Source organism: Antechinus flavipes, chromosome 4, assembly GCF_016432865.1.
Source record: "Antechinus flavipes isolate AdamAnt ecotype Samford, QLD, Australia chromosome 4, AdamAnt_v2, whole genome shotgun sequence".
Lineage (NCBI taxonomy): Eukaryota > Metazoa > Chordata > Mammalia > Dasyuromorphia > Dasyuridae > Antechinus > Antechinus flavipes.
The window spans coordinates 177,600,039-177,615,175 of record NC_067401.1 but is presented as its reverse complement, the minus strand read 5'-3'; the positions used below and the strand labels follow the sequence as shown (position 1 = coordinate 177,615,175).

The 15,137-nt window shown below is 33.9% G+C and overlaps 1 protein-coding gene across 1 annotated transcript in view; it reads right to left on the bottom strand.

Annotated features, from left to right (window-relative positions):
• Nucleotides 1–15,137, bottom strand: part of LOC127560755 (protoheme IX farnesyltransferase, mitochondrial) — a 92,107-nt gene that overhangs the window by 32,429 nt on the left and 44,541 nt on the right. The window contains exon 5 of the mRNA XM_051995599.1: nt 4,733–4,803. Coding sequence (XP_051851559.1) covers nt 4,733–4,803 — 71 coding nt within the window. The remainder of the gene's footprint in view (nt 1–4,732; nt 4,804–15,137) is intronic.

Below are 15,137 nucleotides of genomic sequence, written 5' to 3'. Positions count from 1 at the left end.
GCATCTGGAGGATAATTCCTTTTAAAAAAAATATACTTGAGATTTTATTTTATTTTATTTTATTTTTTTTTGTTTTTGTTTTTGTTTTTTTAAATTTTTATTTAATAATTACTTTATATTGACAGAATCCATGCCAGGGTAATTTTTTTTACACCATTATCCCTTGCACTCGTTTCTGTTCCGATTTTTTTCCCCTCCCTCCCTCCATCCCCTCCCCTAGATGGCAAGCAGTCCTTTATATGTTGGATATGTTGCAGTATATCCTAGATACAATATATGTTTGCAGAACTGAACAGTTCTCTTGTTGCATAGGGAGAATTGGATTCAGAAGGTATAAATAACCCGGGAAGAAAAACAAAAATGCAGATAGTTCACATTCGTTTCCCAGTGTTCTTTCTTTGGGTGTAGCTGCTTTTGTCCGTCATTTATCAATTGAAACTCAGTTAGGTCTCTTTGTCAAAGAAATCCACTTCCATCAAAATATGTCCTCATACAATATCGTTGTCGAAGTGTATAATGATCTCCTGGTTCTGCTCATTTCACTTAGCATCAGTTCATGTAAGTCTCGCCAGTCCTCTCTGTATTCATCCTGCTGGTTCATTTCTTACAGAACAAGAATATTCCATAACATTCATATACCACAATTTACCCAGCCATTCTCCAATTGATGGGCATCCATTCATTTTCCAGTTTCTAGCCACTACAAATAGGGCTGCTACAAACATTTAAGCCCAATAGAAACACTGCTGGATCAAAGGGTATGCACAATTTGATAATTTTTTGGGCATAATTCCAGATTATTCTCCAGAATGGTTGGATTTGTTCACAACTCCACCAGCAATGCATTAGTGTCCCAGTTTTCCCGCATCCCCTCCAACATTCATCATTATTTTTTCCTGTCATCTTAGCCAATCTGACAGGTGTGTAGTGGTATCTCAGAGTTGTCTTAATTTGCATTTCTTTGATCAATAATGATTTGGAACACTCTTTCATATGAGTGGTAATAGTTTCAATTTCATCCTGTGAAAATTGTCTGTTCATATCCTTTGACCATTTATCAATTGGAGAATGGCTTGATTTCTTATAAATTTGAGTCAGTTCTCTATGTATTTTGGAAATGAGGCCTTTATCAGAACCTTTAACTGTGAAGATGTTTTCCCAGTTTGTTGCTTCCCTTCTAATCTTGTTTGCATTAGTTTTGTTTGTACAAAGGCTTTTTAATTTGATGTAATCAAAATTTTCTATTTTGTGATCAGTAATGGTCTCTAGTTCATCTTTGGTCACAAATTTCTTTCTCCTCCACAAGTCTGAGAGATAAACTATTCTATATTCCTCTAATTTATTTATAATCTCGTTCTTTATGCCTAGGTCATGGACCCATTTTGATCTTATCTTGGTATGAGATTTTATTTTTACCTTAATTACATATAAAAACAATTATTAACTTTTAAAATTATGAGTTTCAAATTTTCTCTCCCATCTTCTTCTTCCCCCTCATTTAGAAGGCAAGGAATCTAATTCGTATATATACTCATTAAAACATATTTCCATATTATCATGCTGTAAAAGAAAACAGACTCTCTCACCCTCCCTCCCCCCCCACCAAAAAAGCCAAAATAAATAAAGGTTTTTAAAAAGTATACTTTGTTTTGCATTCAGGCTCCAATGGTTCTTTTTCTGGAGATGGACAGCATTTTTCATCAACTTCTCAATTTAATGAAGACTAACTGGTTTTAATTTTTAATAGTTTCATATTTTTTCCACTGCTCACTACTCATAAGTTACAAGGTCAGTGTTTAAAGCTTCTTTTATATGAATATCAGAATAACTGCTATTACTCCATAGTAATCATAAAATTGAAAACAAATTTTAATTATATTTTCCTAAGACTTAATCAGCTAAACTTAATATTCCCTTTCATGATTCCTTCCCCTTGTAAACCTCACCCTCCTCCTAAAAAAACTTGCCTAAAGATTAAGTTTTTGTCTTGTATTTCTCTCCATCTTCATAACCTTATCTATTACTCACTTTCCAAAGAAATTAGATTAACCTAACACTCATACCTGAAGACAGCTCCTATCACCTAAGTATCCTAGTCTCAAATCTATGTCTTGGGTGTGGTTAAGTGGGTTTCAGAAAATGAGGTAATGTCAATTCTGACTATTATCCATACCAATCAGAAGAAGACCTCCCATTTTGATTCAGATTTTCCTTTCTTATCTTGCTAACTGCCATAAAAGACCCTGTCAGTCCTCACTCAATTTCTCTGGTTACTGAGAGGCCATAGATCCAATTTATTGTTAATCATGTTAAACATGTTAATCATGTTAAACTTTGTCTCTCAGCTCACCTTAATTTTCAAACATAGCATAATATTGGCAAAGGAGAGAAATATTAAATAAATAAATATTATTCACTTTTTGTAAACAGAATCACTATTAATGTCCAAGCACAAATTTATGGTTAGATTTGGAAAGTCTATGAGATGAAGTAAAATTAATTATAATGTCATAGGGAAATATGAACCATTTTGGCAGTCACATGGTATCTAGTTTTTGACAAGGTAATCAAGTACTCAAATGGCAGTTTAGTATTACATAAAATACACACACATATGTACATATAATAAGATAGCATGGTAAGTGGGGTGGTATATATTACTGGCTCTTCAGATAAATTACTATTTTGATGTTTCATCAGATCATGGCTTGGTTCTATAATAATTTTAACGTATTATAAGTTCTGGTAGATCCTAACAAGCTGGAAAGGCTTTCAGTGCAGATTAAATGCTTGTCATTTAAAATTAAACTAAGTTTGATGATATTTAACACTATACTATTTTGGTTAAGGATAATAAATGTGTCAGTTATAGTAACTCTACAAGTTTATCTATAAAGTTATAGAGGAATTCAATATCCATCAATAAAATGAACATTCATAATGGGAACACCATAGCTCCTTCAAGTATTGAAATATGTTCCAGTCTGGCTTCTGTGCAGACTCTAGTTATAAAGAGTCCATGCTAAAAATCATCTTACATATTAGCTTGAATATAAGGAGGTAATCCTCTATACTTCCCTCCCTCCCCCCCCCAAAAAAAAAAAACCCAAACAAGAATAACTACAACAATCATAAAAATCTGGTTCCTTTACATTAAAGTCTTTACTATAGTCCTACTTCAATAGCCTTTGTCCACAATAAGAGAGGCTGAATGTGAAACCCATAGGAATTCCCCACTAAACATCTCCCTCCATCTTCTACTACCTGGAATGCAGTCAGCTGTATGAATGTGCTTATATCTGCCACCATAGTAGTTGGGGCTCTCTCCCTTGTCTCTTAGTCAGGAAAACTCTGCCATAAACACTACTCTTTTGTCACTCAGGTCTTCATGTTATATATTAAACATACTCGTATGGGACAGCTAAAAGGCACAGAAGATAAAGTGCCAGACCTGGAGTTAAGAAGACTTATTTTCCTCAGTTCAAATATAATCTCAGGCACTAACTAGCTGTATGACCCTGAACATGTTATTTAACCCTGCTTGTCTCAGTTTTCTTGTTTGTAAAATGAATTGGAGAAGGAAATGGCAAACCACTATCTTTTTCTAGAAAATATCAAATAGGGTCACAAGGAATTAGACATGATAATTAAAAAAGAGTAATTCTGCATAATGATTTTAATGAAAATGGCATTTTCCTGTGAAGAACTTCTCATTTTAGGGGATGGCCATTATTTTAATTAAATACAGTGCATATACTTCATTTTAACATATTGTCATTTATGTAATCTATCATACCTATATTTGTTTTTATGCTTAATTTTAAATATCACTAAGGTAAGATTTTGCTTGGTTTATGAAAGCCAAATTAATCCTTACAATTTTTAATTTTTATTGCAGCCTTCTATTTTTTACATTAGGCTTGGAAAGGGAATGAAGAAAATGTCAATTAAAGTACTACAAGTAAACTACTTCTGTTCATTGGTGGTCATAAAAATTTACATGCCTTTTAAATTTTAATGTATTATATTTGCAAGAAAAAAGCAGGGAGGTAGCAACAATTTAATTTTGAATACATGACTTTATTAATTGTTTGATTAAATATTTCTTCTAATTGAAGTACAGATTTGTTTGCAAATCATTAGTGCTAATGGTACTTGCCTGGATCTCTACCACCATGAGACTGTGAGACTACCACTATGCTCTAATATTATATTTGAGAAAAACTGCATTGTATCATATTACCTTGTTTCCCCAACACTTGATAAACCTTTTGAGAATTTAAATGCATTGTGTGATATTCTGGTTTCTAATGGAGACTATTTTATTAGTTATACCAATTTTTAGAGGTGTGCCTACTTTAAGTTTTTTGAGGGAATGCTAATCTAAACCATACAAGGGAATGGAATGGGAATAAGCACTTATATAGCACATACTAGGTTACACAAGTGCTTTACAAATATTATCTTACTTCATCCTCATAATAACTCTGTGAGGTAAGTATTACCAATATTTTCTTTTTATGATTGAGGAAACTGAGGCAGTAAAAGTTAAGTGGCTTATTTAAGTATACATAGCTATTAAGTGTCTTAAGCTGTATTTTAACTCGTCTTTCTGACTTCAAGCCCAGAATTCTATCCACTACACCATCTAGATGCCTCTAAAGCAACAGAAAAAACAGAACATAAAAAGAGTAAGATTGATGTTTTATTCACATAAAAAAAATTACTTTACCTGATCTGTCCTCGAACCAGAGGTCTGTTCTTTGTTCTAGTCATATTTGAATCAAATGGAACCTCAAAGAACTGTATTGAAGAATAAAATGACAGAAGACACAAAAAAGTATTAAAATTATTTTTACAAGAATGATCACCTTACTAGTAACTTAATTCTTAATATTAATATTATAGGTTTGAAATCCTACTCTGATGTTTCATTGTGCCATAGAAGTTACCTTTTATGGCAAATTCATGCTCAAAAGGTTATAAGAAAGGAATAATGATAGACTGCTTCTGTTATCTGAGGACCAAACTACATAAGGAACCTATCACCAGAATGGTTACAGGTTAATGAAATTTTGGGCCATAGCAACTCTCAAAAATTATCTACTACTCATTGAAGGATAGAGATTTGTATAATAGAATAAATGTTGTAGCTATTGGTATCTGAGGTTACGTTAAAAGAGACGTGATTCCTCAGCATAGCGGGGTAACTATACCAAGGTGCTCTGCCCTTCTTGGATTATATTTAGAGTATTATGTTCAGTTTGGGGCACCACAGTTTAAGATGGGCACTGGTAAATTGGAGATTATCTGGAGGACAGAAACTAGTATGGTAAAGGGCCTTAAATGAAGATAATTTTGAAATCAGTTGAAGAAATAAGAGATGTTTAGCTTAAAAAGGAGGACTCAGAGGGGAAATTTTAGCTGCTTCAAGTATCTGTAAGACTGTCACATGGAATAATTAGACCTCTTTTGTTTATCCCCCAGAAGCCAGGATAAATTTTTTTGGAAGGTAGAAATAGGCAAATTTAGGCTTATTGTCAGAAAAAGCTTTCTAACATTATTGCACCAAGCAACTATAAGCAGAAGCTGGTTAAATATTTGTTAGGTTATAGTAGAGGTTTTCTTTTTATATGGGTTAGACTTGAAGGCTATGAAGGTCCGGCCAACTCTCAGATTCTATGAATATGCACAGTGATAAAATTAAAAGTCCTTGAAACATCAAAATATTGAATAATAAAATTCATTTCAGTTTAAATTTGTTAGACTGAATAAAAATAATTCATATTTTCATAATACTTTTAACATCTTCAATGTGCCTTCTATATATCATTTGAGCCTTATAACAAACATATTTGGTAGAAACTCCTATTATCTCTGTTTTATAAGTAAGGAAGCAGTCTAAGAGAATTAAAGTTTGTCCATATAGTTACATATCTAGCAAACAACAAGGGTAGGATTTGAGTCCAGGCATTCCTGTCTCCAACTCTGATACTCTACCTAATACAAGATGTTGACAACGAGCCTTCCTTAAAAGATGCATAATGAGGTAAAAAAGCAGACAGCAGAAAATATAGAAAAGAAGAAATGAAAATAGTCACTCCAAGTGGCACTTTTTTGAGTTAGGAAGGAGAGGAGAGATATGGAGTGGGAATGGAAGAACTGTGAATTTTATTTTGTTTTGTTTTTAAAGGATGAAGAAAATGAAACTACTGTAGACAGGAGTTAAGGGGTCAGTAGGCAAAAAGGTGAAGGAAAGAGGTAGAAGTGATAGAGGGGAAAATTTGCTAGAAAAGACTAAATACAATAAAATCAAGGGTGAATGTGGAGGAGTTGGCCTTGGCAAGATGAAGAGCTACCTATTCCTCTAAGACTGAAGAAAGAAATCGTGGGAAATCAGGACAGCTAGATGGTGCAGTAGAGTGCTGGCCCTGAATTCAAGAGGACTTGAGTTCAAATCCAGCCTCAGACATATAACACTTCCTAGCTGGGTAACCTTGAGCAAGTCATTTAACCCCAATTGCCTTAAAAAAAAAAAAATTGTGGGAAATGTCTGAGTGATGTGACTTATGAAGGAGGGAAGAGAAAGGAGAGAAAATTTGGCTTCTAAAGTATGAGATGAAGACTTCACTTAGAAGGGGTAAATAAGGAATATCGTGGGAAGTTTTAAGAGATAGGAAAAGGATCAGACTATCTACTGTAGAGAGTGGGATAATGGATCCATTAGGTAGTAGTAGAATAATTGCCTTACTGCAGTGAGTACCTCATTGAGATTAGAAAATATAAATTTGTAATGGACTTATGTCATTTTTATGGGGCAGCTAATGGATAGCATAATAGCTAGAATGGAATAGAATGGTGGCATAATGGATAGAATTCCTAATTTAATTCTGGCCTCAGCCACTTACTAGCTGTGTGACTCTGGGCAAGTTACACAACCTTGTTTGCCTCAGTTTCCTATCTATAAAAAGGTCAGAAAAAGGAAATGGCAAATCTCTCCAGTATCTTTGCCAGGAAAATCCCCCATACAAATGTTGAACATGACTGAAAAATTACTTAAATGTAATGTTCTTTAATGACCAGCAGGATGAATACAGAGAGACTTTTGGAAAGACTTACATGAACTGATGCTAAGTGAAATGAGCAGAACCAGGAGATCATTATATATTTCAACAACAATACTGTATGAGGATGTATTCTGATGGAAGTGGATTTCTTTGACAAAGAGATCTAACTCACAGTTCCAACTGATCAATGATGGACAGAAGTAGCTATAACCAAAGAAAGAACACTGGGAAATGAATGTAAACTGTTTGCATTTTTTTTTTCTTCCCGGGTTATTTCTACCTTCTGAATCCAATTCTCCCTGTGCAAGAAGAGAACTGTTCGGTTCTGCACACATATATTGTATCTAGGATATACTGCGACATATTTAACATCTGTAGGACTGCTTGCCATCTGGGGGAGGGGATGGAGGAAGGGAGGGGAAAAATCGGAACAGAAGTGAGTGCAAGGGATAATGTTGTAAAAAATTACCCTGACATGGGTTCTGTCAATAAAAAATTATGTATATATATATATATATATATATATATATATATAAATATATATATATATAATATATATATATATAAAAAGACTGGCAAAAAAAAAAAAAAAGTAATGTTCTTGGTTGGTTTTCTGGAGGTCTTGGAACAGCCTTCATTTCAATAGATAAATCTCCAAAAGAATAGCCAGGTGTTAAAAGTCCAAATCCTTTATTGTCGCCTTGCCTGGGGCTGGGCAGCTTTTTAGAGAGCCTTTCAGACCTGCCTTGGTCTCAGTGAGGGAAGTGCAAGAGACCAGCCATCAGGATGGTGTGAGAAGTGAATAAATCTGGTTCTGAGTCCAACGGCTTGTGCTTCAGCCTCCAGGCACCACAAAGATGGATGATGGAATCAATCTGTCTCTCAATCCCTTTTGGCTGTTATATACTCTATTATAATTACATTATCATAGGTGTGAATCTTGTAGAACTATATTAAGTACTAAGTATATGTACTGAACTAGAGAACTATTAAGCACCATGCTAAACTAGATAACCACTGTATTTATCAATTCCACTGAGTTAGCACCTTGAAAGAATCCTTGTTTTAAGTACAGAATTAAACAACAAAAAACTAAACAGTCAGCTTTGAGATTCTTTCAGTTCTATTCAGTAATATGTGAAGTTTTGAGTTATGTTACTGATATGTGAGGAAAAAAATTAAAATCTGTAGGAGAATGGGGTCAAGTTGGGGGAAGGAGGCTGGGTACAAGCATAAACTAGTATACCTAAAGACATAAAAGTTGTTAGAATCTATGTAAAGAAAACAATCATTGTCAAATGGTCCTAAAATTTATCTCAAGTAATTGTAGGGAAGCAAAAAAAGGGCTCCAAGGTGTTCAGGTTCAAAATTAGAAAGCAAATGAAAGAACATGCTGGGACTATGAAGGAGAAAAAACCCAACTTAGTGTTTTTTGGTGTACAAAAGCCCACTGAGGTTATAATAGAAGAGACAAAGACAAAACTCAATGAAAAATGGATCAATGAAAAGCAGGTTGAAGTGGAAAAACAACTTGTAAGGGCTAATATATAAATATTCCCTGGTGATATTGAAGGAGGTACCAAGGTCTCTTATAAGAAAAGATATTTTTGAAATCCAAATGGCCAAGAACCTGTCTTGTTGCAGTTGGGGGTTTCTTGGACCTAGAAAAAAACATACAATTTTGGTTCTATATTCCTCAATTCAGCATTACTATAGTATTATGCATATATAATAGGCACTTGATATACATGAATTTATTTCTAATTAAAAGATCAAATAAAAGGTTAGGAACAGTCACCATATCCAGTCAAATCTATAGGATGAAACAACTAAAAGGACAAGACCAAAGAGTTGAGACACCAGAGAATTAAGATTATTCTTTCTATTCAGAGTTTGGGACTAGAATTAAACTATAAAAACCTTTGTGACTTGCTATTTCTGATCCTCAAACTGCTAGTATACCCCCTCTTATTGTCCTCCTCACTGTCACTTTTAGGTTTTTCCAGTATCCACATTACTCAGTAACTTCTGTGAAGTTCATGTTTTTCATCTCTACCAACCAATCAAAATCATGTAGCTATTATCTATAGAACTCCTGGTCATTCTCCCTTTTTCCTAATCCTATTCCAGACCTTTTCAACCTTTTTAAGTCTCTTATGACTCCCTCCCTGCCAATCTCTTGGCTGTGAACCTTTTCTCATATTTTACAGAAAAAATTAAGGCCATTTGTGATAAGCTCCCTCTTTCTCATCTCATATCACTCAGATACCCTCTGCCACTATCTCCTTAACTTCACACCTGCTCACAAAAAGAGGTGGTCCTACTTCTAATCAAGGCAAACTCCTCTACTTGCACAAGTATTCCTATTCTATCTCATTTCTTCCATTAGACTGTTTCCTCTATCATATCATTCTATTACTTATTTTCAATATCCCCGTCTACTGGCTCTTTGACTATTGCTTTCAAACATGCCTATCTCTACCATTAATAAAAATCCTCCTTCCATCTCAGTTAGCTAAACTCCTTGAGAAAGTCATCTATAATAGATATTTCCACTTTCTCTTCTCTCAATTTTTCCTTAATCCCCTATCTGTCTTCAGACCTCATTCTACTTAAATTGTTCTCTCCAAAGTTACCAACTAACTCTTAAATGCCAAATCTAATGGCCTTGTTTCAGTTTTCATTCTTCTAAATCTTTTTGCAGTCTTTGACAATGTTCATTACTCTCTTCTCCTTGATATTCCTTATTCAAGATATCACAATCTCTGACTATCCTCCCAGTTTTATTTCTTCTCAGTCTTACTGGATCTTCATCTAGGTCATGCCCTCTAACTGTAGTTGTTTCCTAGGATTCTGTTTTGGAGTCTTTTATTCCTTTACTATTAACTTCAACTTCCATGAATTTTATTGTCTCCAGGCTGGTGATTCTCAAATCTACCTATCCTGCCTTAATCTCTCTGCTGACCTCTAGTCTTATATTTCCAAATGTTTTTCGGACATCTCAAGATGGATATCCAGTACACATCTTAAACTAAACATATCTAGAACTGAGCTCATTTATCCTTCCCCTTTTGTTTCCCTATTCCTTCTTTCTGACTGCTAAGGACATAATACCACCCATCTTCAAAACCTACAGGCTCTCAATCTAGATGTCATACTTGATTTCTCATTTCTTCTCATTCTGTATATGCAATTTGTAGCCAAGGCCTCATGATTCACTTTTTTCAATATTACTTGAATACCCTCTCCTCCCTCCCTCTGATACTACCATAACCACGTTCCAGGCCTTTATCACTTCATTTTTAATTACTATGGCTTACCTAAAGATGGCAGAAGGGTTCAGATCCTAACCCTGGTAGAAAGTGTTATCATATGGTCCTAAGAAAGGCTCAATCTAAGAACTTAAGCTGGATGCATAAGTAAACATGAAAAAACAAAATAACCCTCCCCCTCCAACCCACCTAATAAAATGAAAAAAATATTGTGAAATGAAAACCCAAGAAGTAAATGCAGAAGAAAAGAGTAACTCCACAGTAATCTGTTATGGGCCAGAACTCTGAACTTGAAACAAGGATGCTTACAAGGTAGTAACTAAGTGGAATTGAGGATACAATGGTTATCTAGTTTAGCATGGTGACTAATTTATTTCTAAGTTCAGAATGATTGATTTAATCTTACAACAAATAATGATTTCCTAGAGATATAATGATTGGTTTATACTTAGTGTAGAGCATATAAGCTGGGAGCCTCAGCTAGATTCACTCAGATTCAGAGGCAGAAAAGGCAAGAGAACTGGAGGCAGAAGCTTAAACTCTCTGAGTGAAGGAGAGAGAGATTTCAATTCCATCTTTGGTCAGGCTCCGGGTGGCAGGCTCTCCTCCTGCACTTCCTCCACTGAAACCAAGACTCCAGAAGGCCTTCAAGAAAGTTAGCCGAAGGCCCAGGCAAGGAGACAAGATTTTGAAGGAGGCAATAAAGGATTTGGACTTTAACACCTGGCTATTCTCTTGGTGATTACTGAACTGAAAAGAAGGATGCCCCAGAGACCTCCAGAAAACCAAACCAGAGAACACTATAGTAATCAAAGGAGAACTGCTTTGTCACAAGTAATATTTATAAAGTATTTATCACAATGTTTGACTGCTTCATAAAATAAGCATTTAATAAATGTTTGTTCCCTCCTTTTCCCTTTCCAAGACTAACCAGAATAAATAAAGCAAGAAATAAAAAACGAGGATAATAAAATTAGAGTTCTTAAAGGAAAAACTGTAGAGAAAACTAACAAGTTAGAACCAGGAGCAGAAAATTTTATTAAAGTAGTAGGAATTCTGGAAAAATAGAACATAAAGATCTCAATGATTTAACAAGAAATTAGAGCAGTTTCCTTACCAAGATACATTTATGACATATGAATACTCTTTATAGAAATAATAGAAGACAAGTAATTGAAAAAACACCAATAACTTATAGTTGGACTATGTTACTTTTTAATAAACAGATAAGAAAAGATTAATTAACAAAAAACAAAAAACAGAATGAAAGTGAATTCGCAATATCAGATCTTCGTCCCCTTAAAAGATAGATGTTCATGTATTTGTGTGTGTGTGTGTGTGGTGTGTGTGTGTGTGTGTGTGTGTGTGTGTGTGTGTGTGTGTGGTGTGTGTGTGTGTGTGTGTGTGTGTGTGTGTGTGTGTGTGTGTGTTTGCATACAGAATGAGGAAAGGGAGAGAAAACTAAGCAGTAATCAATCAAAAATACTTAACATTGGCTAAATAGAAATTAAAATGCCCAAAAGAATAGGATGGAAGTTGCAGAGGCAAATTTAGTTAGATGTTAGGGAAAACTTCCTAAAAATTAGATTGGTACTAAGTAGAATGATGCTACTCCAAGTTTCCCCTTCCTAGGAGGTCTTCAAGTAAAAATTGTTCTTAAGAGGGAATTTTGTATATGGGTTGGGCTAAATGCTTCTGGAATCCCTTCTAATTATTAAACCGTAATTATGGTCTACTATAGAATACTTTTTGCAAAATCCTGCTTATTATCTTTTCATATCCTTGTCACTGGTTCTTTCATTTTATAGTAGTGAGATGTTGGACCATTCATTAACATTTACTGGTTTCATTTTCCTATCTGTGAAATGAGGGGGATGCATTAGACAATCTTAAAGTTTATTCTAACTCTAATATATGACCCTATAATTAAAAGTGTCTCTCAACATATACATATTATCATAAAATTTTATAAAGTGGGCATCTCTTTGGATTAATAGTTATTAATGTTTTCTTAATCTTTTTTTTGCTCAATACCAATATACATACAAACATACATACATGCCTTCATGCTAGCTCCATATTAAGCTTATATCTAATCCCTACAATACTAAGAATAAGCTTCCTTGTGATTATTTGGATGTGTAAGTGATCATGGGGCAAATGTATGGTGCAGCAGATAGAGTCTTCCTAAGGTCAGGAAGATTTCTCTTCTTGAGTTCAAGTTTGCCCTCAGACACTTAACAAGCTGTGTGACCTAGGCAAGTCACTTAACTTTGTTTACTCAGCTATAATATGCACAGCATGTATACATACATACATACACATTTATACATACCCTGATTTCTATTAGCCTGGTCTAGGAAAAAGGAGTGAAATATAGAAGCTAATTTCCAAACAGAATGCATACAATAAAAACAGAGTATTGATGCTGCTACAATCTAGGATGCAAGAAAAAGAGTAAATATGCCATCTTTTAAACAAAGATTCACTGATCATTTCTTGAATAGATACAGTTGGAATTAACTCTATGGATATGATTTAATTCTGCTGAGACAATCTCTGAAATTTAAAGCATGCCAGAACATCTAGCATCTAATGCTAGAGGTCATCTACTTCAATTCCTGCACATAATATTAGGAAAATATAAAATGAGGCAAGAGAATCTGTGAAGGAAAGTGATACAGTGAAGAATCACAGAGATACTAAGCATCACAAAGGAGTCTATATAACTTTAAGTAGGGTATTAGTGTTCAATAATTTCACATAGTAATATTGGGAAAATTTCAAACTAAATTTGTCATACCAAATTCCATTAACCATTAAAAATTCAGTCTTTAGTTATATGTTTTCCCAAACTGAATATTTATAGTATGATATTCATTTAAAAAAAAAAAAGAAGAAAAGAACAATTCCCAGAAGCCATTTAATCCAAAATATACCTAAATAATAATCTCCTCTATAATATATTGGAAAATGCTCATCCAAGCTTTCTTTAAAGAAAGATGGGGAATCCTACTCTATACTAGAAAACCCATTACTCTTTTGGATATATCTTGACAGAATCTGCCTCAAAGCAAGTATAATGTTTTATCCCTACTTTTTCTAGATCTAAGGAGAACAAATCTAATTAGGAGAAATGGGCTAAAATCTTAACTCATGATTATGGGCAAGTCAATTAACCTTGCTAGCGAAAATACCTACTACATATGTTATGGGAAAATGGTTTTGTAAAACTCAAAGTCTCTATAGAACTGTGAGTTACTATTAATTTAATTCAAATGTCTTTAAACATGCAATATAAATAGTAAGTACTTAAAAATGATAGCTTATTTCACATTATTAAGGTCTATTGTTGGTACTGAAATATTACCATTTTAACTTTTCATAAACATTTATTTTAGAAGCACGATTGCTGTAGGGAGTGAGGCAAGGGTAATAAAAAGATAGTGACAAAACTGAAAATAGTGATCTTAAAACACCAATATAGATTTTTGGCACTGAATATTGTGTGGTGCTGAATTTGTGAAATATTATTATTCTCTATTCCTATAATTATGGTCGCATTTTGGCTACAAATCAAACATTTATAAAATAAGTATGCTAATTGTAGCTTCTATTCTGCATATTCATATATCTCTATATTATCTACTAACTTGACAAATTTCAATGCTATCTATTAAAATACAGACTTCATCTGGCCATCAATTTAGAAATTAATCACTAAACACTAAATGAATAAAAAACCAAATAACTGCTTATTGGGCTGTCAATATTACCAATATTGTTAAACTCCTCGGCAACTTATCACTATATAAGCAAATATAAACAAATATGAAAGCTGGAAAGGGTCATAGATGTTTAATTAGTCTAATCACTTCATCTTATAGATGAGAACAGCAGAGAAATTAAGACACTTGTCCAAGGTCCCATTGATTTTGCACTAATATGTGACTGCTGGACAATCACAGAACTGAGTAGGAAGATAGAATCTTGCCATATTACACTAGGAAAACTTTAGAATGCCTTTAAGGATCCTAAATTCCCTGACATTATAAAAACTCAATATTTTATTTTATTTAAAAAATTTTTTTAAGCTTTTTTATTTTCAAGACATATGAACAGATGATTTTTCAACATTGACCCTTGCATAGCCTTGTGTTTCAGGTTTTCCCCTCCCCTACATGGTAAGCAATTCAATATGTTATACATGTTAAAATATATGTTAAATCCAATATGTGTAAACATATTTATATAGTTCTCTTGCTGCACCAGAAAAATATGATCAAAAAGAGAAGAGAATGAGTAAGAAAACAAAATGTAAGCAAACAATAAAAATAGTGAGAATGTTATATTGTGATCCACATTCAGTTTCCACAGTCCTCTCTCTGAGTGAAGATGGCTCTCTGCATCACAAGAGCATCGGAACTGGACCAATCATTTCATTGTTGGGAAGAGTCATGTTCATAAGAATTGACTGTTTTATAATATTGATGTTGCCGTGTACAATGATCTCCTGGTTCTGCTCATTTCACTTACCATCAGTTCATGTAAGTCTGTCCAGGCCTCTCTAAAATCATCCTGCTAATCATTTTTTATAAAATAGTAATATTCCATAACATTCATATTATTCAGTCATTCTCCAAATGATGGGCATCTGCTCAGTTTCCAGTTTCTTGCCACTACAAAAAGGGCTGCCACAAACATTTTTGCACATGCAGGTCCCTTTGCTTCTTTTAAGATCTCTTTGCGATATAGGCCCAATAGGAACACTGCTGGATCAAAGGGTATGCACAGTTTG